The 26893-nt window shown below is 41.1% G+C and overlaps 1 protein-coding gene across 5 annotated transcripts; it reads right to left on the bottom strand.

The window, feature by feature from the left end:
• Nucleotides 1–396: 396 nt before the first annotated feature.
• Nucleotides 397–23102, bottom strand: pfkpa (phosphofructokinase, platelet a). Of its 5 annotated transcripts, XM_079661410.1 has the most exons (23): nucleotides 22838–23102; nucleotides 17677–17750; nucleotides 16859–16936; nucleotides 16574–16763; nucleotides 15894–16059; nucleotides 15741–15785; nucleotides 15513–15621; nucleotides 14837–14932; nucleotides 14076–14168; nucleotides 13451–13576; nucleotides 12665–12729; nucleotides 12393–12462; nucleotides 10866–11012; nucleotides 9298–9368; nucleotides 8963–9050; nucleotides 8094–8246; nucleotides 6626–6778; nucleotides 5452–5616; nucleotides 5235–5296; nucleotides 4872–4983; nucleotides 2341–2440; nucleotides 1465–1570; nucleotides 397–1177 (listed from the first exon to the last, which is right to left on the bottom strand). In XM_079661410.1, the coding sequence occupies exons 1-23, from the start codon at nucleotides 22929–22931 to the stop codon at nucleotides 1021–1023; spliced, it is 2520 nt and encodes an 839-aa protein (XP_079517536.1). In that variant the 5' UTR covers nucleotides 22932–23102; the 3' UTR covers nucleotides 397–1020. The 5 variants fall into 5 exon arrangements, with proteins under 5 accessions (XP_079517536.1, XP_079517533.1, XP_079517532.1 ...); XM_079661407.1 differs by lacking the exons at nucleotides 6626–6778; nucleotides 14837–14932 and adding an exon at nucleotides 15246–15341; XM_079661406.1 differs by lacking the exons at nucleotides 8094–8246; nucleotides 14837–14932 and adding an exon at nucleotides 15246–15341.
• Between the last annotated feature and the right edge of the window lie 3791 nt (nucleotides 23103–26893).

Raw genomic sequence — 26893 nt, 5'->3', positions numbered from 1 at the left:
GATTACATTTAGAAAAATGTCCAACAAGAGTATAGCTGTCTAGGATTGTATTTTAAAGATGTAATCAAAATTGCAGTCATTTAAAAAAAATTCAAACTTATAATAATAATAATAATAATAACTAAAACTAAGGGGACAGAACAATTTATTATTAATTTCAGATATTTCAGAAATTAAATGTGTGTGGAACGTGAAATGAATTAAAGAATGAACATAAGGTTATTTAAACAAAAATGTTAAATAATCCAAAGGTATTCATTGTGGTTTTATTTTGTGGTCCAATGGATTACATCACTAATTACAAAATGTGCCATGTATTTTGACTACATAATCTGACCCAACCCTAAAACTAGAAAACCGTATGTTCAGGTGTTCAAAAAATAAATCCAGTGACTCTTATCAGAGGGTACACTTCTCAAGTCTGATTTTATTCTGTGGGAAACATTAGTCTCTTACACATTGAACTTGTTGGTGCAATAGGACAGACAGCTACTTAGTACAGCAGTGCCTACAGTTAATAATATAGCCATGTTTACAAGCAAAATAATAAACAATTTTATAAAGATAAATATTAGTTTCAGTGTAAAGCACAGCACGCAGTTCCTTTGACTCGCAGCGTTAGAACTGTATTGCATCAGTCTCACATAAATATGCTGAACCTCACACTGGTTCTATAGGCAGATACACACCCTGTCTTACTTCAGATACAGGGTCTATTCTCGGAGAAAGTGCAATTTTTAACAGGAGTGACACTAAACATCCAGGGCAACGAGGAGACAGAGATGTATGGTGGGACCGCTGCATGTGTGTGTGTGTGTGTGTGTGTGTTTAGTATTAGGAGCACTGCTGAGGCTAGATTACAGTTCATTTCAAGACGAAACAGAGATGACTGTCATTGGGAGGAAATGACAGAGACAGGAAATGAACACTGGCCGAATAGAGACGGAGGTTTGGGTTATTACTGGAGCTCTTTTACGACACACGCCTCAGACTGACTGCACTATGGGGGCCACCGTATCTTCACATGGCTACCGAGGCGTCCGACTCTTTGGGCCGGTTGCGTATGACGTGCTCCAGCTGGCCGGAGTCCGACACGTCGTAGCTCGTCTTGTATTTCGCCAGGATCTTCATCAGGGGACGCAGCTTCAACCACCACTGTTCCTTAGGGATCCTGTGACTGTGGAAACAAATTTAGCAACAATCATTCTCACTTTTGGGGAAACCACTAAATAAATCGGAAAGAAATGTGCGCATATGACAATAAAGCCTATGAAAATTTGAATTAAAAGGTGATATTGGATTGAATCTGCATGTTCAAACTGGTATTTTTCCATCACTGATGGATCAAATATAACAATATCATCCAAGTCATCTTAGTTTTGGCACCAAATAATGTTGGTTTAGCCAACATTAATGTGAAATTGCCAAAAAAGTGTCTCTAAATTCAAGCTCTGCGATACGTACACAAAGTCTGTCTCGTCTTTGAGTTGTACGACGGGCTGGAAGACCAGAGCCCTGCGCCGCATCCCCAGCAGACAGCAGGAGTCCTCGGTGTTAGCAAACACTCGGCCTGCAGGGAAAATCCATAGCAGTCAGAGGTGTGAACACAGGATGCTGGTTGCAAACGTACACAAGCACGGAACGCTGGTGAATTGCTAGTAAAGGAGGACTAATCTAAACACAAAAGCAACTGAGGCAACATAAAGCATCAAAGAAAGAGAAGACAATGTGGGGGAAAGCAGGACGAATGTGCCCGATACCCTTATAGCTATAAGTTTCTAGTTATACAGTTTCAAATGACGGGAAACAGTGTAGCATGGTGGCTAGTGCTAAATGTGTGACATCATAGACACAGACTGGTAGCAATGCTAACGAGTCCTAGCTTTACCCCACAAGTGCCTGCAGTATGTGGATCTACAGTATACTGTGGCAGAATAATGGGAAAGACAGACAGGGACATGGAGCTATATATAGATGGAGATGGTCATGGAGCCAGCAAAAACTGATTTACCTTCATCTTATGTCATCCATGTGAATGGGAAATAGACATAAAAAACAAAGAGAAGTTTTGACTTTACTTGTAGCCTTTATACACATGCAGAGTGCTTATCAGAACACACATTACTCACGGTTAGTAGTTAGTGTTTCCGTTTGTAAGTACATTATGCTTATGGTAATAATACATCATTCCCTTTGAGAGAACAAAAATACAGACAGTGACTCCATGACAGGTCTTGCTAAAGGTCTCCTTCACAACGGTCACACCTCTCGTCGGTAGGGAGGAAGGGTCATCTACCACAGGTTCTCTCACTAATGCAAACATGGAATGTAAACCCTTACCGTGTCTGAATGTCTCCGTCAACTTTTTGGTGACCCACTGCATCGCCTTGGCAGAGATCTTGGTTCCAAAGTTACGGTCGAATGGAGACGGTGCTCCTCCCTTTAAAAATAAAATAAAATAATTTTGACAGATTTTTTTCCAGCAAACATCAAGATCACAATTGTTTAGGGATGTAACGATATACCGAATATCGCGGTATCGCGGTAAATAAACTTCCCAATACCGTCGTGAGACTGACAAAATCTACCACGATTTTTAAAAAATAATAATTAAAAAAAAAAAAAAAAAAAAATTTAAACACTTTTTTAAAAAAAAACCTTTATTTAACCAGGTGGTCCCATTGAGATCATCGATCTCTTTTTCAAGAGAGACCTGTCCAACATGGCAGCAAGTAGGTTACAACATGAAAATAAAACAACAGATAACACAAAAGGACATCGTATTTACAGGGTTAAATTTACACACCTAGAGACATTGACAAGTACCAACCATATATTTATATCTCGCCATGTCAATAAGCCTGGCGTTAGACTTTTTCGCTGTCCGTCATTTTGACAGACAGGATCGTAAAATCTCCGTCATAATCCCTTATTACCCGTCGGGTCTGAACAGTTCACGATAGAGCATGCTCGTGAACTGTCAACGGGGGGCGGTGTTATGCCGTGTGTGCATGCACCTCGCGGGACGCGCACAGCGTGAAGCAAAACCTCCCAGACATGTATTGATCTGTACGGCAAAGTACGGTTTGGGAACTATATCATTTCCTTTTGGAGGGCATGCATAACACGGCATAACACCAGAGCCTCGCTGCGGGGAAACGTTGGCGCTGTTCCGAGTTTGTTCTAATCTGTCAAAATGACAGACTGCTTTCAGATTTTTCCGTCATTGTTAAATAAAATATTCGGTTAACGCGACCACTGGTGTCCCAGCAACATCAGTACTAAGCGAGAGAGTTGTTTCCAGAGCAGGGGATATTGTAAATGCCCAAACACCCCAGCTTATAAATACCTGGAAATGTGGACATTCTCATATTCCTAAAAACCTGTCTGATGATGCTGAGTGAGTGACTAGTGAGTTTGAGTTGAGTTACTTGAAAAACTAAAGTGAAACTTGATTTATTTTATTGCAGGGTCTGATTATTAAATGTTCTTGTTTATTTGTGAGATGCAGTGGCATAAAGAAAATGCTTACTTTGTTTGGTAGTAGCCCTACCAGTAGGTACAAAAACACTGGTTTTCTTGTTCCAGTCTGTTACTGTCACTTTGTTTTTGACACTTTAAAATACTGCTATCCTACAAAAAGGCTGTAAAAATCAGATTTATTATGTAATAAAGAAACATTTTCCGAGTAAAAAAATGTTTTATTGAAAAAAAAAAATGTATCACTTTTTTTCTTCCCTTTATTATTCAATATCGCGATAAATACCGTACCGTGGACTTGTTATCGCGATATTATCGTACCGTGAGTTTTTGGTATCGTTACATCCCTACAATTGTTTGCTAGATTTTTCAGTTTCAGACTGTAGGTCTTCTGGTGCATTATGTCCTTATTGCTCGCATTGAAAATCAGCATGGACATGTCTGTAACCTTTTTTAATGATGTTCCTTTTAAAATGCTGTTTTGTATATCATACTGCTTTAACCTGTCAACTCCCTGTAGGGGAGGTGAGGAAAGGGGGCGGGGCCCTGGGGAGCAAAGGGAGAAGGAATTGTGTGTTTAAGAAAAGAGGAAGCCTGGCAGCTTGCTGGAGGGAATTTGGTACATTTGGGTTGTTTTCACTGCTTGCTCCAAGTGGTGGTGTGACCTCAGGGGGGATGGAGCAGCAAAAGCCCAGCTGTAGTATACATTTGTTTCCCTTTTCAGCGGCCGGTGAGTCACTTGTTTTTTGGATAATTTCCTTCTTTTGCAAATTTGTGTTTCCCTTGGATTATATATTTTTGGTGCAGTGACATTGGACTTGTTTTTTGCTTTCAAATGTATTATACAGCTGTTTTAAGAAAAATGTATTTTGAGTTGGACTTTGACTTAGAACCTCAAAAAGAACATTGCCACAGTTATATTTGGTCGGAGGTGTTTGAACGTGTATTGTTAAATAAACAGTTTGGAGATGCCCTTCCAAGTCTGTCTAGGCTTTTAGTTTGGTTGGGAAATTGGCATTATAAGACTGAGGCCAGATTTATACACAGAGGCACCAGAACGCCCACCAAACGTAGATTATGTATTTGTTAGGTTGTTGTGCTAGATTTTAATCTTTAGTTTTTTATATATCACATTACTTGCTACAGGCAAACACCATTTTCCACTTGGGGATCATCAAAGTTCTGTTTGATCCAGTTTTGTCTGTGCTAATCTCCAGACACACAAAGCCAAAACATAACAACAAATAATAGCGATATGCATATTTATGATACAAACGACAAAAATGTTATTAAATCTTTCTTAGCCCCTTTTGAAAAGTAACTCTTTGCACTGCTAGAGAAGGGAATACTCATATGTATTCAGTATGAAGTATTATAACCAGTGTGTCTACCTGCTGCATGTGTCCCAGCACATTCTTCCTGGAGTCAAACACTCCTTTGCCTTCTTCAGAGTACAGCTGGTAGATAAAGTCTGTGGTGTAGTTCTCATTACAGTTCTCATTCCTACACACAAACACATGGAGTGAAATAAAAGCAGTTAAACATCAGCCTCTTTCCTCCCTAAGTCCATGTTATTGTGACATTAGAGCAGCAGTGCAACATGTCCAAGAGCTGACATCAACACTGAATCTGTTTACTACACAAGCAGCTTCAAATCAAATACTGAGGGCTATAAATACAGGATTAAAGGTGATCCAGCAGCAGAACACCAGTTATGTTATATCTTAGTTTTCCTTTTACAGTCATTACATTACCTGAGGACCAGTCCTCTTTGAATGCTGGTCTTCATTTTCTCTGTCAAATGCTCCACATTGGCCTGTGGGGGGAAAAAGGAAATGTGATTGTTGACCAGCAGATGGCATGGTAGAGTCGAAGCCATCACAGAAATGAGATAAGAGTGAGTGCCCTCTTGTGGATGAAGAGAGGTGATGCGTGAGGGACTTTATGGAGACTTAAGGAATGAAGGTATACCTGCAAGTCTTTGATGTCGAATGGCTCCTCATAAATATACGCAGCATCAGCTCCTGCAGCCAGACCCCCCACGCTGGCCAGGTAGCCGCAGTAGCCCCCCATGGTCTCGATGATGAACACGCGTCTCTTGGTGCCGCTGGCCGACTGCTTGATGCGGTCACAAGTCTGACACATGCAAAAGCTCAGAATGTCAGTGTATGTTAGAGGATTTTTTACAAGCTAGGCTTTATGAGAAGGCATATGTGAGAGTGTCCACATCTAATCAGCAAGGTTATCAGTTTAAGAGGTTAAAAAATACATTCCACATATAAAAACAATAGCAAGACACTAGTTACAAGGCTGGCATGCTCATTTCTTAATCTGCAGCCTGATTTATTTATTCAGGCAGAGTCAGGCTATAATGCTGCTTTCACCAGTAAGACTGGAATCCTGCATTAGGATGAGAGAGCACATACAGTGGTAAACTTCAGATATCATTTACGATTCAAATGTTCAGCACTTGGAGAGGAAAAATAAATGTTCTACTTGCAGTAATAAAAAAAAAACGTGTTAGTACATTAATCAGTTTGATATCTGGTGTCTGTGATGTCAGCCACATCTCCACAGAGTTATTGATGCTATAACTATATTAAAAAGGGGCAATCATTTCGCATTCCACCTCAAAATAATGGGTACATTTCATGATTTAATTAAAGAAACAAGGTTAAGAATCAAGGCAGCAGAGGACGAGATGTTCAAAATGGCAGACTAGTGATCTAGTAGTGGTACTAACACGTCTCACAATGTCAATTTATAGCATCATGCTTTATAGATGCCAATGTCTCTGCATTCGAACACCTGCACTTTATAAAAAAGGCTTCATGTTCAAATGTGTAAATGCGTGGAGTGCCCCTTTGCAATTTCACAGATATGCAGTGTTTGGTTTAAAAGTTATAACTGAGGTTAATGTAGAACTACAGTTAGGCTAACATTAGAGTTGGGATTAAGATTAGGTTATTATCACAGTAATGGATAGATGCATCTAAAGAGCTGGGTGCAACCCTTTACTGTACATCTACACCAAGACAATTTGTTGACAATGACTCTGGATATCATGTGTTCATTTCATCCTCATGCATTAGCATCTTTAACAAAGCGGTTAAAGTTTGAGCTGGCGGCGGTTCCACTGCCTTACCTCCACGATGGCATTGAGGGCCGTGTCTGCCCCGATACTTAGATCTGTGCCCGGCACATTGTTACTTATGGTGGCAGGCAGCATACACATCGGGATGCAAAACTCCTCATAGGTAGTGCGCGCCTCATACAGCTGCAGCAGACTCTCAAAGGCCTGAAGCGGCAGTGTGTGAAAAACACGTTAGTCAGAGAGGTGAATCTCTCTCAGTCTGCTGGAGCGTATCCGGCCATTCCGGCTCTTTCCGTGTGATAGCGGCTATGGCTTCCCTTTGGCAGGAAGGACGGGAGGACAGAAGTGTGAATGGAGAGATGGAGTAGAAAGAGAAGGAGGAGGAAGGCGTGGCGGAGTGGAGCCACAGAAAGTGGGGGGACATGATGAGGAAGATGATGGAAGAAAGTCAGAAAGGTTGAGAAAAGATGGGGCGGGGGTCTGTGTATTTGTGAACTTAAAAAGGACATCCATATGACGTACATATCTGATGTGGAAGGTAATATGCAAGCAAGACGAGCACCGTCTGCATACATAAGATGAGGATGAAGAAGACGAAGAGTCCTGCTCAGAAATGCTCTCCGTTTGTATTTGCGCTGGTTCCTTATTCAGATTTCGTACATATTCCACGCATAAAGAACATCAAGCTTGCCGAATATGATCACTAATGCAGATACAGCACATGTTAACTATACTACAGGGTGTTAGTTTGTGCTCTCTAGCTAACTAGACCACTAAACTCAATCTGGGTGTGAATGATGTGGGAGGACACAAACACACAGACAGGAAGTCGAGCAGGCAGAGCAAGCATGGCGGCCACGGCACTCGTGCACCTCACAGCATGCCTGCAGGCTGTCGCTCGCGTACTCACCTGAGACCGTAGGGAAGGGAGGCACGCTACTCTTTACCAGCCTCACAGAACAACCGAGGGCTGCACCATTTGGAAAAAGTAAGACTAATTTGACTGATATTGCAACCAGGATATGATTTGTGATATACTCTAAGAGGGATGACCCTTTTTTATTTATTTTTTCTGAAAAATATATAAAGAAATCATGCTGTGCTTTTTTTTAAAGGAGGATTTGCAACAAACAAGATTTTCATTTTATTTTTATATTCAAAAACACCTCTTTCAGATTGATATATTCACATATTTTGCCTTTACTTAATATTGCACTGCTCCTTATTGTGATTTTGATCCAATTTGACTTGATTGTGCAGCACTAGTAGACGTGACTCAATTTGTCCGTCTGAATTTGTGATGTTTAAGTGCCGTGTTATTCCAGATGTGGAAAACAGATGCCATGTTCCCATCATTTTCTCCAAATGGTTGAGAGACTGGTCAAATTAGAGTGTGCGTCATCTCCCCTCTCGATTGGCTGGCTCGCTACGTGAGTTTATGTCTGCTTGCGTGTGTGTTTGTTGTCCGTCTCTGTGTTGCTGAGGTCAACTACTTGTGCTTGCCAGCCCCATCACTTACAGTAGTGATGGCGTTCAGAGCCGTGTCAGCGCCGATGCTGAGGTCTGAGCCCGGCACATTGTTGGAGACAGTGGCTGGGACCATGACCATGGGCACACAGAACTCGTCATATTTCCCGCGAGCCGTTATCAATTCCAGCAGTGACAGGAAGGCCTGCAGGGCAGAGCCAAGGGGCTTTAGTGTCTGCGAGGAGTTTGGCAGGTGGGTTTGGTTGGAAAGGTGCTACTTGCCACAAGGAAGGGACAGACAAAAGTGGAGGGTGCCAAGGGGAGGAGCCAAGTCTATCACAACGGACAGCAGCGAAACAGACAGATACCACTCCGCATACTCTCACACAGTCAAACATCATTTACTTGCATTTATCACAGAAAAATAAAGCTGGTGAACGTCTAAACAGGAGTGCGTGAAATGGCTGGAAGTAAAGCAGGTGCTCTCTGTTTCCAATTAAAATCAAATCCTCACAATATATGTTTCAGTTACTGCTTCACTATTCATTTCAGAACTGGAAATCAACAGTGAAGCAACTTTATGCTGTTCTGCGTTTTGACAGAGAAAGGACTTTGAAGCATGATTATGAAGATGACTACGTAAGGAGCCATATGGTGGTGTGCTGACATTAAATGGGATAAGAATGATGGAAAGAATCAGCATCACCGTGTTCACTTTCTTATAGCTTACATATGGAAATCTCACAGTATAATTAGTGCTTGAACAGTTTTTCATTTCTAATTGTATGAGTATTCTAATGATAATGCTGGATATGTAATATAGCCTTAGCTCTTCTGCAATTCATTTTCTATGAAAACTCAAAGTTAATAATGTAGCCTCATTAGCGAAATGACCTAGCAAGGGCAAAGCTTTAAACATACCTCAAATCCACCGACAATTAGGAGTGCATTTATGTTGTTCATTCGCATCTGCTCAGCAATTTTTTCAACATGCTTTGCAGGAAGTGTTCTGAAAAAAGGAGAGAACAAAATTGTTTTTTTATTTAAAGGACATGAGTTTTTAGTGCAAGTGAAAAAAATGTAACTGTTGCAAAGCATATAGCTGTGGATGTGGCCTTTAAAGGGGCCCTATTGTGCAAAACAACTATATAAACACACTAAAGGAAAAGGAAAAGTCCCCCAATAAGCATATAAGGGGTGAAATGTGCAGCAGTAATGGCACATCTTCAATCAGAGATAACATATCAAGACTTTACCTTTTGGTTCCCAACAGAGATCCACCCTGCCCTGTCCATCCTCCGACATCAGCCCATTTAATCTCTCTTATCTAGGGGGAGACGACAGCATCAAATCATGTTTTAAATTCCTATAGCATTCAAATGTATCCCTAACATTGACACACTGCAACAGACAGAACATCCTGTAATGGCTAAAGTGGAGAGACATTGGTAGAAAGAGGGTTCATTTTCTGGACACATTCCCTTGGCAGGGGAACTGGACCAGTTAAAAAAAGAAGGTGTGTATCAGAGCAGAGAGTCCCAGAGCACTGAAGTATAGAAATCCATTACTCTCGCTGGTCTAATCTGCTGAGGGTCACTTGGCACCAGAGGTCGCGTTAACCGAATATTTTCCGTCTATGACGGAATTTTTTTATGACGGAAAAATCTGAGAGCAGTCCGTCATTTTGACAGATTAGAACACAACCTGGAACAGCGCCAAAATGTCCACCAGCGGCCCACATTATATTACATCCTTAGTAGCCAGGTCGACTGAGGGCGATCTACTGTACTCTCCTGTAACTATTATTTAGTAATTCATACCCCTGTCCAGTTGGTGGCGAGTGTGTGCATATTAAGTAGCTATTGTCTAGTCTTGTATTTGACCTCGCTGATTGCCTCGTTGTTTAACCGGTCTGTTGTGTCTGTTCATCTTTTTTTTTCTCCATGCCCTTAAAAGTTCTGTATGAACCATAAAAAAAAAGGAATGAATGAACATTTGCTGCTTAGTACCCAAACATAAATATTAAATATGTCTCATCATTAAAACATGAAAAATAAAATGATGGGTAATAATGGATTATGACGGAAATTTACGATCCTGTCCGTCAAAATGACGGAAAACGAAAAAGTCTAACGCAACCACTGCTTGGCACAGCCTGATTTCAGCTGCCAGAGCCCACGCTGGATGTTTAACTGACCGGTTAGATTGGGGACATTTTGATGAAGATTAATGATCAGATCGTTTGTTGAGTGCTGTTCATTGAATTAGCCAATTTTGGACTGGCTTTGGATTTAAGGATTTTCAATAGGGAAAAGGTCAGAGGAGGATAAGGGAGGAGTGTGAAAACCGGTTCGACCACTTACAGATGTCTTTACAGTAACACAGAACAGGATTCACTCAAAGACTCTATCTGCTGTCTGCGTTAACCTTTAATCCAGAATGTAACATTTTCCCTACAGCAAAATCAGATGAGAATCCCATTCACTGTTTTCTCTGAAGTGGTTTAACAGTTTGGATATTATGTTGCCCTCTATCAGGTTATTGTGGTACTGCGTCAACTTTGGCAGAGGAAGGAAAGTCAGTGTGGGAAATTGGTTTACATTAATCTGGACAGATTATCTAAGATTATTCTTCAGTCAGGGACCTAAATGTGACTGTAATGTCTGCTCCAGCATGATGTAAATATGAAGTAGTACACAATATCTTACTATTACGGTAGATCATTTAAGTGCGATTACTTCCCTACAAGGTTTTGAACTAAAAGCAAAGTGGTCTAAATTATACAGGCAATCATGTAACAGTATATGAGTGATTTAGTACCCACCTGCCCTTTGTAGAATCCCTCAAACCCATCGCTGACAGCAAACATCTTGTGGCCCTCAGAGATGCCCACCCTGACGGCTGAACGCACGGCAGCATTCATGCCCGCTGCAGGGGCCCCAACATTCAACACGGCCACATTAAAGTTGCTCTGTGGGCAGAAAAACAAACATCAAATGTGACTTAACACAAAACAAAGAGAGTGTGTTGTAGTTGGAGGACAGCTGATGGAGCTCTGCGGAGCGAATCAATAACTGCTTTTCTGCTCTGCTCTCAGCCGCATGCTGGGCTTACAGTGGTCATTATCACAGAGGCAGAGGGAGCCAAGCCCCGAGGCGAGCTCCGCAGCGTGGAGCCCGCCGCGCTGCCGCTACACTTCACTGATCTTCAGTCTGAGCCACCTCATTTGGAGCTGCGGCAGCAGGCGGCCGCAGCTCCTGGCAGAGTTGAACAAGTCATCCCTCAGTGGGGAGCCAGGTGTCGTCTGACGGCCCCCGCACGACAGGCCGACACTGAGCCACCTGCGCCTCCTGTGAAGCGTATCACTACAGCTATGGGCTATACAGCAGGCGGTTGGAAACAGTTTGTTATTTACTGGTGGCCATCATTACAAGGCACCTTATTTTACGCTCAACAGCAGGACACTTTATCTGATGGATGACGTCATAACCAGCAGGCTCTGATGCATCTGTTTCTATAGAGAAAGACTCATTATTTACAGGAGTACTCTACTCAGTACATAAGATTTGTTTCGTTTAAGACCTTTCTGGAAATAGCAGCAGCACGGCACATCACCACTGCAGTAGCTGAGTCATGATATGTAGGCAGAACCTTAAGATAGTGTTAAAAATAATTAAACATCTCAGTGGTGTGAGGGAATATTTCTGTCTTTACTCCTAGACATTCAACATATTCTGTGTGTTGACATTTACGACCATCCCTGATTCTAATCTCCCATAAGGAATGTGTTAATGCAGTCGTATGTTGATACTAGGTTTTATGGCCTGACCTGGTGGGCACAGGGGGGTTTTACGACTGTGAGAACGCTGGCTTTCTAAGCTCCACAGATGTGAGAGATATCTCCTGTGTCTGCAGATGATTACCCCCATCCCCAATATGTGGATTTGACTCTCTGTAAACTAGTTCAAAGGTCTACCAAGATGCGAGGCTGATCAGATTTGACATGGCAACCCACACGTGCAGTCAGAACCTTTGACTGTGTGACTTGTGATGTAAATTTCTCCGGCCGATGCTTGTATTACATATCAGTGTTTGACATCAGAACTCCTGCTCGACCTGTGTCTCCTTCATGAGTCGGTGACTCCCACTGCATTGCTACACAGAAGTTTCCTCCACAAGTGGCTTCTTGGAGGAAAATTCATCTTTCTAAAAAAACACATCTTCAGGCATGGTGCTGAATACTACTGTATGTGTGAGGGAAAATACTTGTGCTTGTTGTGTGTGTGAGGGGTGAGCAAACAGAGCTGACAGCCCTGTCACTGTTTTCAGGAAATGTCAAGGGTTGACTTACGACTGGCAGTTCGGATTCTGGTTTACGGTGAGCAAGCAGTTTGTACGTCCTCAGGTTGTTTTCAAAACTCCTGCAGTAAAACATGACAGATACAATCATATTAACAATAGTGAGAGAAATTTTCGGCTTCATTTTTGGCTGTGTATAAGCAAGACTGGTGGTGTTCTAAATAGCACCACTATCTCTGTACACCTGTCTGTCTACGTTGGGCAACACCAAACTGATGTCTCTATCTTGAGTGACGATTGGTCCAAGCGAGCTGTCAGTCATACCTGCCCCGAAGCTTCACCGCCTCCTCAAACCGCTTCCCGTCCATGGCCCTCTGCACTTCTTGAGTCTAAGGAAAGGAGACAAGTGTTTTTAATTTTGTATTATTTCACACACTGTACTTTCTGTATCTTAAAAAGCAAAGGCATTTTGTTTCATTTATATCAGCCAAGATTAAATATCTGTAGGAAATTGTATTGTTATCTTTTAGGTTATTATACCAGAGTAAGGACTAGCCACCCTTCTTTTTCAAGGAGACAACCTAAGAGTAAACATGTTATCTGTTCCAGCCAATAACAGAGTTAATATGTAACCTTGGTTTGACCTGTAATGGAATTGCACTCTAAAACCACTTCACAAAATGTGCAAATAATAAAAAACTGTGGCAAGATTTTCCCTTCAGTTCTATCATAACCCGAAACTGGCATGCGTGTGAGTACCACAATAAAGCCTCTTTGTGCGTTTCTATGGAGATGGGTTGCCATTACATCACCATCCAGCAGACAGTAATGGTGACCCTGCCAAATGCTTCAGATAATCATTATCCAGAAACAAATGCCTCTCAAACAATACGACTCTCTTGTGGATGTTAGAGCCACTTCAGGCCCAATGGGCTGTGCTGTTTGTCATCATTACTGAGGGCTCCTCTAACCCGCCCCCATTCAGTCATTTCACACTGTTTGTATTTATGTGCTTTGCAATTTCCCCCTCTTCTCGGGCTTCCAGAGTTTTTGTAAATATGTGTTTTGTGTTGAATGTTTAGTCTGTGTTCAGTCGAGTCCAGGGCCTACCATCTGCACACACTCCATCAGAGGCAGGCGCACCGATTGGTTCCCGCACAGAGACACCACGCAGGCTGGTGTGTTAGCTGTGGTCTCCAGAAGGGCGAGAACAGCCTCAACACCCATACGACTGGCCTGTGTGAGCAAAAACACACGCACACAAATGCATCAGCCTCCTTTGTGTCTTCTGTACACATGCCAAGTTGTCCTTCTCAAAATTAAGTGAAATTTAAGACGATCCTCCACTAAATCTTTATTTTCTGCCTCCATTTTTCGTTGGTTTGTGGTTAACATGAAGAGATTTGTCACTCGTTGTGATGCACTGCTTCACATGCTGAGCCATAAATCTGTTAATGTGCTTAACCTAAAACCTGGGGCCATTTCTCCTCAGACACACAGAGGATTAAACAGGAAATGCACGGGACAACTGGACTTTTACTACCAAAATAACTTGAATAGAGCGCACTCTCAAAGTGTACATTAGGTTAAAAGTGTTTAACTTAAAAAAGGCCAAGCATGTAGTTTGTAGCCAAAGAAAAGAACATGACAATATTATGGTTTGAAAATCAGTGTATTATCAATATTGGTATAAGGGTTGAAGCAATAATTATGATTATCAGAGTGGTGTACATACCAGGATGCGGTCAAAAGCAGACGGGGTTCCTCCTCTCTGCACATGCCCCAGGATTGTCACTCGTGTGTCGAAACCCAGGCATTTGACAACAAGCTAGGAGGGAAAATGCTTAAGTCTCAGAAAAATTATAATATACTTTATAGCTTTACATTGAAATGACACATCCTACATATACAAATGTATGTCATGCAAATGAGTAATACTGTGAAATGATGTCTGATTGAACTTCACTTTGGAATATGCAAACAAACATGAACACGCACGTCAAACACTGAAACACCAACACAGTAGAAAAAAGCTTCAGAGAAGGGGAAACAGCAAAGCTTGAGCAAGCCATTCTAATTTTTCAGTCATGTTAGCAGGGAGCTCTTAGTTAAGATCCCAAGCGAGTATGGCTAATTCAAATCCTAATATTCAAGTAGTGGTTGAGAAAAGAAAATGCTTGCCCTTTTTAAATTAAAAACAGTTAGTGCAGGGTGATGATAACCTCTGTAAGCAGTCAAATATACCCACGTGAAATTCAAAAGTATGTGTAGCAGGTAGACACTTTATAAATATCTGGGTGTGAGTTTAGTGAGGGTACCTGCTCAGGGTTTTACAGCAGTGGTAGTATCGTGACAGCCATCTTACCAAACTACAAAGTGTGTAGCACTCCAGAAACACAGCAACAGAGTCAAAGCCAGACCAGGGCAGCGGTACAGTAGTAGAGGTCAGACAGGAGGCAGTGGAGGCTGGCCACACTTTGACACGTCTGTACTTACATTCTTGATATTTTCAGTGGTAATGGGCCTGTTGTTTTGATCAATTGCCCCTTCAGCTACAATTATGATATTCAGCCTTTTCATCCCTGCTCGGTTCTATAAGGAGGCAGGGGGGGTGGAGAAACAACATGACAGAAAAACTGAGAGTGTGGCTGCGACGTGGGCTTTCAGAAGCACGGGGGCCAGAGGATGCTGACAGGGAGCTGAGAATGATATTCTTTCATGCTGACAGCTTGTGTTTGCACTTTGTAATCAGCAGCATCCTGCCGGCCTTAATGCTGGGCATCACTGCATTGTTGTGGCATTATCCTATCAGGAGCTTATTAGCATCCTGATGCCAGAAGCCTGATTTCCATCATCCGGGTCTCCGTGCTTCTGGCTTCCCCTTCCTTTGCACTCAGGTACTCACATCCTTGACTATACCAGAGGTAATAGGCGTTCCATGCCTGTCAATGGCTCCCTCTGCAACTATGATTATGTTCAGCCTTGTGCCCCTGGAACGGGTCTGAATCATAGAACAATGGCACGATTTCAAAGCAGAAACAAATATACTATAACTGAGACTAAACACTTTCCATCCTCTGAGAAAAAATGTAATTGTCATATCAAACAGCTATGACACTTGTACAGTACGGTTCATTGGGTTTACTGCAGGGAACAAATAAGATAGTGTTACCGCAGACAGTTTTTGACACATCTTGTCCTCCCAGCCGTCCTCCGGGGGCATCTCAGGTATCAGCACCCAGTCTGCTCCGCAAGCCAGGGCGCTGACCAAGGCCAGGTAGCTATGATAAAACACCCAGACAGAACACTGAGTGTATAAACAGAGGTGATAGTGGACGCTGTTTGGCTTTAAGAGGAATGTTGTCGGATCTGATGTTGAGTTTATCAAATGCATTCTTACCCGCAGTGTCTGCCCATGACCTCTAACACAAATGTTCTCTGGTGACTGAAAGAAAATAGAAAAATAGTTTAGGATATACTATTGCCGTCAGCCTCACTAAATATTATAGGTGTAAATAAATGGTTAAATATGAACGCTCTGTCTCCTCTTCACCTCTGTGCAGTTGTCATGATTGCGTCCACCACTTCGATGATTCTGTGCAGAGCTGAGTCCGTGCCGATTGTCATGTCAGTTCCACAGAAGTCGTTATCGATGGAGCCGACCATGCCCACGATGTGAAGGGCGGAATACTTCTGAACGGCATCAGCTTCAATTAAGCCTGAAAGGATCGTTAGGGTTAATTGTTCCAGTGTATTTTTCCAGTAATCAAGCTCATAGCTTGTTGTCAAAATATTAAAACATGAGCAGAAACTGCTGAGATCAGTTATTTACAGGAACAAACAACACCGGTTTACAATACAAACTTCTTCAGATTATACCCTAGTCTTCTGAGCCATTGTTTTTGCTGTATAATGTTCTTAATCGAGATTTTAAGGTGTTATAAATCGCACCTTTTATTAAAAGTAAGTGTGAGTAATCCATCACATAATTCAATAGCAGAGCACAACCTCAAGTTATCCAACATATTTTAGTAGATGACATGGAACAATGTGCAAAACATCAAACTTGCAAACAAAAATGCACACGGACACTAGCAGGTGTTGCAGTGAGTCAGTATAGAAACATGATCTGTAAGTGACCTTTGGCTTTCTAACATCACACAGGGTTTCCAGCACACCCTCAAGAAAAAGCAGTATGAGGGAGAGGTAAAGATGACAGCTCCTCCTCAGTACCTTGGTCCACCAGCTCCGTCAGCAGCCCGCTCCACTCCTCCCTGAAGAGGTTGGCCCCGGTCAGACTGCCGTCTCCTCCGATCACACACAGGTTGGTGATGCCCTGCAGCACCAGGTTGTGTGCTGCCTTCAGGCGACCCTCATGGCTGCGGAACTCTTTACAGCGGGCGCTACCGATAACGGTCCCACCCTGATGACGAACAAAACGTCTTCAGGGAACTGTTTCCAGATCCCCTACAGTAATTTCATTAGGGGTGAGAAATGCATCCTGTGATAATCACTCACCACTTGTAGCATGCTGGAGACACTTTCCCATGAGGCTTCCTCTATGTTCTCTCCACCGTCCACCATACCCTGATACCCCTGATTTAAAAAAAGACAAAGCTTGTTTGAAAAGAAATTCAAGAAATCCCCCAAACACATTCTAATTCCAAACAATAAGACGACTGGAAAGATAGACTCTAAATGATGTTATTGTATTGTAGGAGTAATAATATGCCCTCAGGGATTAAGTGAAAAGGGTTATAGTGGAAGCATGCACTATAAATGTAACTATCATTCTTTTTTATTGGTGCCTTTTGTGTGTTTGTGTTGCAGTAATGTGTGGTAGAACACAGATTACTGTGGTACCTGACAGGAGTGAGTGCTGACTAAAGCCTCAGGTCAGTTATGTAACGGTACAGTGAGTGAGGAGGTCCACGACATACACAGATGTGCAGGGATCACACAGGATGAGTAAGCAGAACACGGGCCCTCAACAAAGCCCCCTAACATCTGCTTCGTCAAAATAAACATCCCTTCAAAGATGTACTTTCACTTCAGTTTTCAGAGTGCAGCTAAAGTGCGTGAGTATGAAACACAGAAATGCTTTTCATATCTTTCATAGTTGCTAAAAAGATGTCTTATACATTTGTTGTCGAAAAAGTGTTGACCTATTACACTTTGACCTAATTTGGTACGCACAAAAGGTATGCTATAATGTCATTTGTGATGTGGCCGCACGTCATGATTTCCAACTTTGACTGGCTTTAAAAAAGGCATTTATAAACTATAAACAGTTACAAAAAGGCTTTAACAATTATCATCACAAAGTTTGGGCTCACCTCATGAATGAAATAAACTTTTGCTCCCACATATAACCCCATTCGAACCACGGCACGAACCGCGGCATTCATCCCTGGAAAAAAAAAAAGTTATCTTAAGAATAAACAACTTTTCATTCAGAGTGAGCTTTAAGAGAGAAAACACGTCATTTGAAGTGAAGCAAATCATTATATAATCCTGATCTGCTTGGCTATTCAACAGTTGCTGCATGGACATATTTCAAATCAGTCACAAAGAACTACAGCGGATACACTTTAATCCCCTCTAACTAAGTGTTAATGTGTCATAAATGTGAGATATAGTGTGTGTATTTGCAGCCTCTGTATTTATAATGTTATCTATGGCTTAGGTCCAATTATTTTCTCTTCATAACACACTGCCCTTTTTGGTCAGACAGTTTCCCAGCTCCTCCTCCAGTTCCCAAGTTATTTTGTGGTCAGTCAGTGGACTCAGTTACCAATAAGGCAGTGCTCTGTGACTTGAATGTCAATGACAGGTTGGCTTAAACACTGAGTGGGAATAATGGACGAGTCAGCAGATAGACAGGATTTTGGCAGAGAGGTGTAAACAGAAGAAAGGACTGAGTTATTTTTCTGAGCACAAACCGGGCAACACTAGACATCCAATGGCAGCCAGGCAGAGTTGTTACTTAGCAACACAAAGGTTACAGCCAGTGGGAAGTAAATTAAGAAATTGGAGTATTTCCTAGATTTAAAATAAAACAAACAAAGCACCCCGTAATTAAAATAAAGGATTTTACTTCTCCAGATTGTCGAAACAGTACATTGACCAACTTGAAATTTCAGTTTTATAAAATAACTATTTTCAAAATGAGCCTGGTTCAATCAGTCAGAGATGACAGAAGAGCTCAAAAGAGGGAAAATAGTGTAAAGCAAGTTTAAGATTATCAAAAAAATGTATCTTCCATTGTTCTTGTTGAGTTTAGGAGGTATTTTTAAAGCTTAAAGGTCCCATGTATTGATTTTCTCGTCCCCTTGTGTGTTATGAAGGTCTTTATGCATGTAAACGGTCTGCAAAGTCACAAACCCTCAAAGTACACCCTGTAGCGAGTAAAACTCTAACACAGAAAATACCTGTCTATGCTGTCCCAGGTCCACATGGACCAATCCGTGGAGCTCCTCACACACCAGGATCCCTTGGCGTCACTATCAAACGCAGTGGGTGGACCTTTAGTGTTGATTTTCAACTATCAGGGAGTCCCATTGACTTGCATAGAGCTTCCTGAACATTGAACAATATAAATCTATTCTAGTAGACCTCAACAATGGAATTATGATCAGTAGAAATGGCCATGTCATGGGACCTTTAAAGTTAGAAAGTTTGGAACTATCAATCTGCATAACTGACTCTTTCTCATGCAGACTGAGTGAAAAGACCAAGCCAAGGCTACACAATGCCCTCTGACACTGACATTCAGTTCCTGTCATGCATGCACCCGCCTCATTAGTCTGTTCTGAGGTCAACTCCATGAAGGGCTTTTGCCGTGTAAATGCGTTCATGTGTGATTCAATAGTGCATTGTAATTCTAAAGCCAGGCACCAAGGATTGATCCATTTCTCCTGAGTCTAGGAGAGCTATAATACCCATAACATGGCTGGCATTTTCCGTCTAATGCAGGACAGTAGTGAGTAGCTACAGTCCATTTACCTGCTTCAGTTTGTATTGTATTGCATGCTTGAATAGTGTCATGACTTAGTGGGACAATATAATAGAACAACGACTATTATTAGAAAGAGGTAGATATATCTTTAAAAGTCAGTGTTAAAATGCATTTGTTTATGTTTATTTCCTTACATTATGATAACGTATTGGAAAACTACAACTACTACCGGTAATTGTATGGAGATATAAAATATATATAGCATAACAATGTTTACGTGTTACACTTGTATGATCTCTAGTGGTTATAATCCCCTAAATGGTTTTTAAATTAAAATGTCACTTTGCCACATAACATGCCTCCTCCTAGTCAGGGGCGCCGTAAGGGGGTGAAAAGTTAGGACGATTCTAAGGGCCCGTGACTGACAGGGGCTCGAGAATGTTCAGAACATTAAGAAAAAAAATGTAAGTAACCTTTCATCAATCCTCAATAATTAACATTAATAGAAGGTTATATTGATAAATTACTCACTAAACTTACGATTCATTTAACTTATTTTCTTCCAAAAGTTAATTACCCAAAGCCTCTGTGCACCCCCTTCTATTTACATGTAATGGTTTGGTCCTGCCTCCAAACGCGGTGCAGCACCAGCACTTGCAGAGAATGAAAGTATGTGAGGAGAGATGCTAGTACTTAGCCTACATACGTGTGTTGTACCATGTTTCAACAACCAACAAAGTCAGGCTCTAAGAAAAGAAGAGAAATGAGAGAAAGACAAGAGAGAGGGACTAAAGGGCGACAGTATGTCACCCAGTTTTTCACAAGAAAAGGTGGGTGTGGTCCATTGGTGGAAATTAGTCTTGTAGCTAATGTTTTTTTGTTTACTAAGCTGACATTAAGTACTGTTAATATCTTTACAGAAAATTCAGAGGTCTTTAATTTCACTGCTCTTTTAGCTGACATTTAAAAAGGTATGTAGGCCTGTCACGATAATTAATTGTGTTGGACGATACATTTTTCTGGAAATTATTGCGATAAACGATAATATTGTCGGCACCGTTTTAAGACAATTTTAGACATAATGATAATATATAATAATAATTCAAGTACATCCTTTCAAACATAACTTTTTATTGAACATTCAACATTGCAAATGAAATGTGAAATAATATAAAATATATAAATGATATATAATAAATAAAACAAATTAATTAAATTATAATAAATTAATTAAATCACACACAACCAAAACAATAAATTAAATAGAGTCAGGCTGGAAAACAGAGCTCTCTCTCTCATATATAAATAAATAAAATAAATAAATAAATATGAGCACACATTATCTCACAAGCAAAAAAAACCTCCTTAAAACAACAGTCAAGTGTACAGTCCACTGTCAAAGACCCAGATGCCTCAACAGGCCATATCCAAATCTGTTTTTCTAAGTTTTCGAGCAAGGAACACCAACATGTTTGCATTGTCGGGCGGGGGCTCTCCATCTCCAGCTGCCTTGTTTGCTCCCAGCTGGGAAAACGGAATGGGGTGGTTGTGTTTTAGGTGGTTTAAAATGCATGGTATTGCCTGCTTTTGTCGCTACCTTTTTTAAACCAATGCGACACACCGCTCGGCTCATTCAAGTCCGTAGGTTCGCCTCGTTGATTTGGTTTGAATCCAAAATACTGCCACACCAGAGAATCGAGATGTGTAGTTAGGTTTTGTAACCAATTCCATTTCACTTTAAATTCCCCGCGAGTAAGTCACACGTTGTCTCCCGCTTGTCGCTATATTATTAATTTGGCTGCGACGCTGCTGCACGTGCAAGCGGAGTGCCCTGACCTGGCTGTGTGTAAGCCCCGCCCCTCACAGCGCGCCTGGCAGCCACAGCGCTCCAGGCTAAAATGCTGGTCACATCTTTATGTAAACGGCAATTTATCGAGCTCAGAAAAGTTATCGAGTCCATTTTTATTTATCGTACGATAAGTCAATTTATCGATTATCGCGACAGGCCTAAAGGTATGGTAGGTAATTCACTTCAGAAACACTTTTTGTTATATTCCATGGAATGCTCTTAACATCCTGATAGCAATGAATATATTAAATGCTTTGACAATAAATACATACAAAAAAGTAATCTGTGTAAGCCGTGGCGCTGTAAAAAGCACGACCAATCATCTGAGCCGGCCCGGCTAAAATGAATGGATGGCCTACCTGCCTGTCAGCCTTCCATTTGTGCACAAACTTATCTCGTGCCCTCATTGGTCATGTGCGCCGTTTGTGTGTGTTGGAGGAGGGGCTCTGTAAAGAACTCTGAAGGAAGGGGCAGATTTTTTTCGGTTGTGTATTCTCAAATTCTAGCGCACTCGAGCTGGATTCTCCATTCTTACCTACCCTACCTTTAATAAATGCAGGCACATTTTTAGCGCCTAGTCATACTAAATCAGTTGTCCCTCCCCCTGGTGCCAGGTCCAACAGATCCATCTTTAGGCTCAGCAACCCTGTCCCCCCAAAAGGCTGAACCTGAACCAGCTTTTCTTCCAACTGAGGTAATTTATAAACAAAGTGGCCTGTGCCTGGTGGTGGGGCCCAATGTGATATATTTCCATGGGGCCCAAAATCCCTGGCGGCGCCCCTGCTCCTAGTTACTGGTAGCTTTCATTTAAGGTTGTTTAGTTTCTGCCTTCAGAATTAATGTCAAACTCATGAAACTGAAAAGTTGTAGCTAATGGTATTTTACATTAAGTTGCAGTAGCCAATATAAGTATAATAAACTACTGTGTAATGCTCATTAATGACGTAGCTGTTGTAGGTGTTTAAAACTACTGTGTCAGTCAAACACCGAGAAGAGCCGTAGAGCACATGACCAGGGTTTCCTCTGTGACGCAAGCACGGCTGAGGGAGACGTACAGTAGCAGAGATGTATGCAGCTCATCACGTACACAGGACAATGCATGAACCTTATAAACTGCTTACTAACCCCAACATCAAGTCTCATCTCAAATCTACATGCATGGTATTTTGCACTGTCAACCCCCTGTCAGCTCCTGTCAGCTCCTGCTAGCTGCACGTCGACCAGCACAACCTGCAATGCAGTGGCCTGCACTTCCATCGCTATTGCTGCTTCAATTAAGTTAATTACAATAACTTAATTACATGGTTACACTATCCCATAACTTATATAGGCTAGCAGTAATTCATGGTCTGTGAATAGAAGAAGTCGGCACGGTTCGACCTTGACATATTTTTAAACGGCTTTCACCGTGCTTGGCTAAAAAGCTGTCACCAATACAATGGCAGAGGCAGATGCTTTTAGCAAGTTAGCAGGATATGTCATGTTAGCATGCTAACTGGCGGGCTGCCAGGCTGAATTACCATTACACTGGGGTACATTTGGCAGCTGTACAATAGTTTTACACTGTAATAAGAGGAGCCTAGCGGTTTTACTGGCTGTACAGCATCGCCAGATACATACAAAGTATTTCTACCTCTACGTGCCTGTCCACAATGATACATTTTTACAGAACGGTCACTCGGCAGTTTACCTTGAGCATCCCCTCCGCTCGTCAACACTGCGATGGCTTTTCCTGTTCCCGACAGGTTTTCAAAGAATACTTTCTTGGTGTCTGGCTGCGCCATTTTCACAGCAGTTCAGTGTATATCCCAATCCTAATCGATAAAATAAAAGAATGGGCCCACAAGTATAAAATTGTGCTCAAATGATGAAGGGCAACACTCGTCCGCTCCCTCTCTACCTATATGTGCCCGCTATGCTCTCCTTCTCCCTGTTCCGCATCTATTGCTGATTTGCACAGACCGACCGTGGGGAAGAGTGATTGACATTGCCGTAAACCAACCAGATTTTGGTTTAAGATGCCTTCCTATTATTTGAAACCAATGGGAAGTAGCGTGGATTATGGGCGGAGCAGTAAGTAGGAGGATGCCAGTGTGGAGCACGGATTCTCACTGATGTATGGGGCAAACGCAAACCCATAGGGCAAACCAACCTATTATAAGATTATTAGGAAGTCCAACACATGTTTGCTGGAAGCATGTCACAACACACTCCAATAGCAGTGTTACATTATTTGAATGACACTCTTGTAATGTGGCAAATAAGTGGCAACAAAATACAAACATATGCAATGAAACTGTAAGGAGAGGAGTAATTATCACAGCCTGCCTGAAAGTTGTATCCATCTATAGAAAAACAAGATTTTTTTATGGCTTATAATTACTTGGAGTAGGAGTAGTTATGTTTGCTTAGCATATCTGTGTTCATGTGTTGACTGTAATAACCAACTGAAGCTGTGTTACCTTATTAAATGTAAAATATTTGCTCACAATTCTTCTTACAAACATGAACTTGGATCTCATTTTTGAATTTAGATGTTGTCTCACTGTCTCCCTCCAGTGTCATAAAGAACCCATTACAGGCACAACGACTTAATACTAAGTTGCATGAAATAAAGAATCTAAACTGAACTAGCATGTTAAAGAGCTTTAACCTTACCCAAGACATTTTGAACCAAATAAAATATGAATCTGGCATTGTGGCTAAAAGTAGCCTAAGTTTGTAGTGACCTTGGGAACATTTGTTGAAGATTCAAGAGTTCCTGGAGACTGGAGTATCATAACATGATAAAGAGTATGTGAGATAAAAGCAGACAAGGCCATTTAGTGCCTAAATCAGTAAGAGATTGACAAAGCAATTCCAAAAGTTAAAATTAGCTTTAAAAGTGAGGGCAGACTCATAAACGACAAAGATTAATAAAAGTGTGAAGAAGGCAATGTTAAAAAGGGATATAAATGAAAGTGATTTCTATCTGATCATTGCATTATCGCTGAACATGGCATTTATGAATTGCTACAGTATAGTAAAAATCAGAAAATGTAAAAGATTGGTTTAGTTCTCCATTTTCCTCATATGCAAGGTCACTCTCGCTGTTGCTTGTTTGCTGTCTCGTACTTCTGGTAAAGGGAAATGCTGCCTTCACATCAGCACGTCTCCTTCCCCTCCGGCGTTTACAGCAATCGTATGGTTTCACTCCATGGGGCTGCTGAGAGGATGGCTTTGCTGGAAACTACAGAAATGATGCTGCCAGCAGGAAACTCGAGAAGAGCCTCTTCATTTTGGATTTTATCTGTGCTCACCATTTTTTGCCTTCAGCTTATGTGCTTCAAACAACAAAAACTCTGTATCTGTTAAATGTTGACATCCGTTAGTACAGTATGTTTTCTGGGACCATTCTAATTGGAGGACAATATTTTTCATGTAACAAATCGATGTAACTTTTTGAACATTTAAAACACTGCTCATCGTGTTTACACCTATTCATACTGCGGCTTTTTATAACTGTTATATCTGTATACTCTATAAATATACATTACTCTGCAGTCTGCACATTACTGCTAGCCTGCACTTCTGATTACATGCCCTCTTATATCTGCATTGCTTTTCACTTTTCATACAAATACTTCCCGAATTGTACGTGTTTTTTTAGAATACCAATATACTCATGTACATATTGTTTTATTTTAATGTTATAATAATTTTTTTGAAATAGTTTTTTAATAATAGTTTTATTTTTTTGTCCTTTTTCTTACAATTTATCTTCTTAACTGTGTTTATGTGCACCACATACACCAAGGAAAATTCCTCATTTGTGGTAACCTACTTGGCAATAAACCTGATTCTGATTCTATCTGCATATTATTGTCACGGTCCTTGCACTCAGGCCCGTACCCAGGATTTCGTAAATACCGAGGTCCAAAACATGCTATGGGAGCTTGGGGGCAGGCCCCCCCAAACATTTGTGCGCACACAAAAGTATTTTACTCTGTGCTCAGCAGGTGAGAAACTAAAGAGGGGCTTCCACATGTGGCTGACCAGGTGTTGGTGCTGCCGGATTTGGCAACCCCACTATAACTTTGTCCAAGATAGTCGTACTGCCACCAAAATCACACTGGTGTTTGCTGTTCACCTGTAGTTTGTGCACACAAAAGCATTTTACTCTGGGCTCAGCATATATACATATATATATTTTTTTATTATTCTTTGCCTTTCAAAAGCATTACATCATTATTTACACAACACGAAAATAACTTAATGTAAAGTATTTATTTCCCCTTCCGTTAAAGTTATTATACATCCATGGGTAGAAGTTTGGACTGCGGCTGTTTGTTGATAAATGTATGTTTTCTTTTTCTGTTTGCTTTAATGTAGGCTACTTAGTTGTGCATTGCCCCCACCGCCAGTAAATGGAAGTACTACAAAGAACCCTGTTAATTCTGTGCAGTTATTTCACAAGTTTTATTATATACACCTCGAACAAATTGCCGTGGTCCGGACCTCGGTGACCTCAATGGTGGGTACGGCGATGCTTGCACTCTGTTGAATGACAATAAAGTTTAAACTAATCATGTTCTGACAGCCCAGGGAAAGCTCGGCTCAAGTTGGCATCAGTGTGATTTTCCCACTGTTCCTGTACAGCAAAAATACCTGTGTATTTAAAGAGCTGCCTCACACAGGAACCAAGCCAAGACCAAGCATTTGTGTCTGCCGATTACACTCTGTTGTTAGCTTCAAAACTGCAATGAAAATTATACTGGATGTGAAGAGAATGGTATAAGTTGCATTGAAGGTAAATGAACATCTATGTGTTCAGTGGGGGAGATTTAATGGTGCATTCAGGATAAAAAGGGTGCAAATTTGACTTCTGATTGGATATGCTGTGGTAGCTTGCAGGTAGAGCTCCCCAGGCTTTATGAAAGGCTGCTTTTTCAAGTCTTTTTTTAAGGTTTTGTCTCCATCGGTGTTGCTAAGCAGCCATCCCTGTGAAGCCCCCGGTTTTAATTTTACAACATTACTTTAAGCTATCCTAAAAAAGTCAGTAAATGTTTTGTTTTTTTAAAAGACCACATTTACATAGTCAAAAGGTCCTTTTGTTCAGCCTCACAATGCTATTGGGTATTACATGTGTGTATAGGTCCTGCCCTCTGGAGCACACACTCACACAACTTCAGACTCTTCAAACGAGAAACATCTCTTTGTTTTATTGGACTGGATTTGTCAGATTCAAGTAAGTAAAATGCCTCAAATATGTATTTTTGTCATTATTACAATGTCTAGATTAGAACATGGACATATTCAGTGTTTGTGGAATACATTCATCACATTTGATTTTGAGCAGCTTATGTCGTTGCAATACCTGGGTCAGTGTGGTAGTCAAAATAGCATGAGCACCTGTCATGGACATTGCCCTTCTTATATGTTCACATATGGAAATAAAACACAAATAGAAATATAATGTCTTTGATCATTCACTATAACTAAGTTCTAAATGTGTCCTCTGTTAAGATTAAATTAAGACCATGTTGAATACATTATTTCTGATAGCAGTAAGTGAATTTATGTCTCTAGCAATATTTTAAACTCTACTTGTATCTTATCAGTTAATTACTTACAAAAATACATTTAACTCTTCTCTGGTTCTGGCAGAAACAGTTATTTCTGAAATGTGTTGGGACACTTGGATGTAACCCTTTTAGTATGATAATTAGCCTATTATCATTAGTCAGACAGCATTGTGTGACTTGTT

This window comes from Notothenia rossii (genome assembly GCF_949606895.1).
Source record: "Notothenia rossii genome assembly, chromosome: 12".
In the NCBI taxonomy this organism is placed as follows: domain Eukaryota; kingdom Metazoa; phylum Chordata; class Actinopteri; order Perciformes; family Nototheniidae; genus Notothenia; species Notothenia rossii.
Note: the sequence above shows the minus strand (reverse complement) of the source record. Positions and strands in the feature narration are given on the sequence as shown.

What these genes read in the sequence shown, in the direction of transcription:
- pfkpa (XM_079661410.1), bottom strand. Translation starts at nt 22,931, where the DNA reads ATGGCGCAGCCAGACACCAAGAAAGTATTCTTTGAAAACCTGTCGGGA. An exon ending in GCGGTGAAGCTTCGGGGCAG is followed by an intron (nt 12,463 to 12,664) that starts GTATGACTGACA and finishes GTTTTACTGCAG; the next exon opens with GAGTTTTGAAAACAACCTGA. An exon ending in TGCTGGGACACATGCAGCAG is followed by an intron (nt 2,441 to 4,871) that starts GTAGACACACTG and finishes TTATTTTTAAAG; the next exon opens with GGAGGAGCACCGTCTCCATT.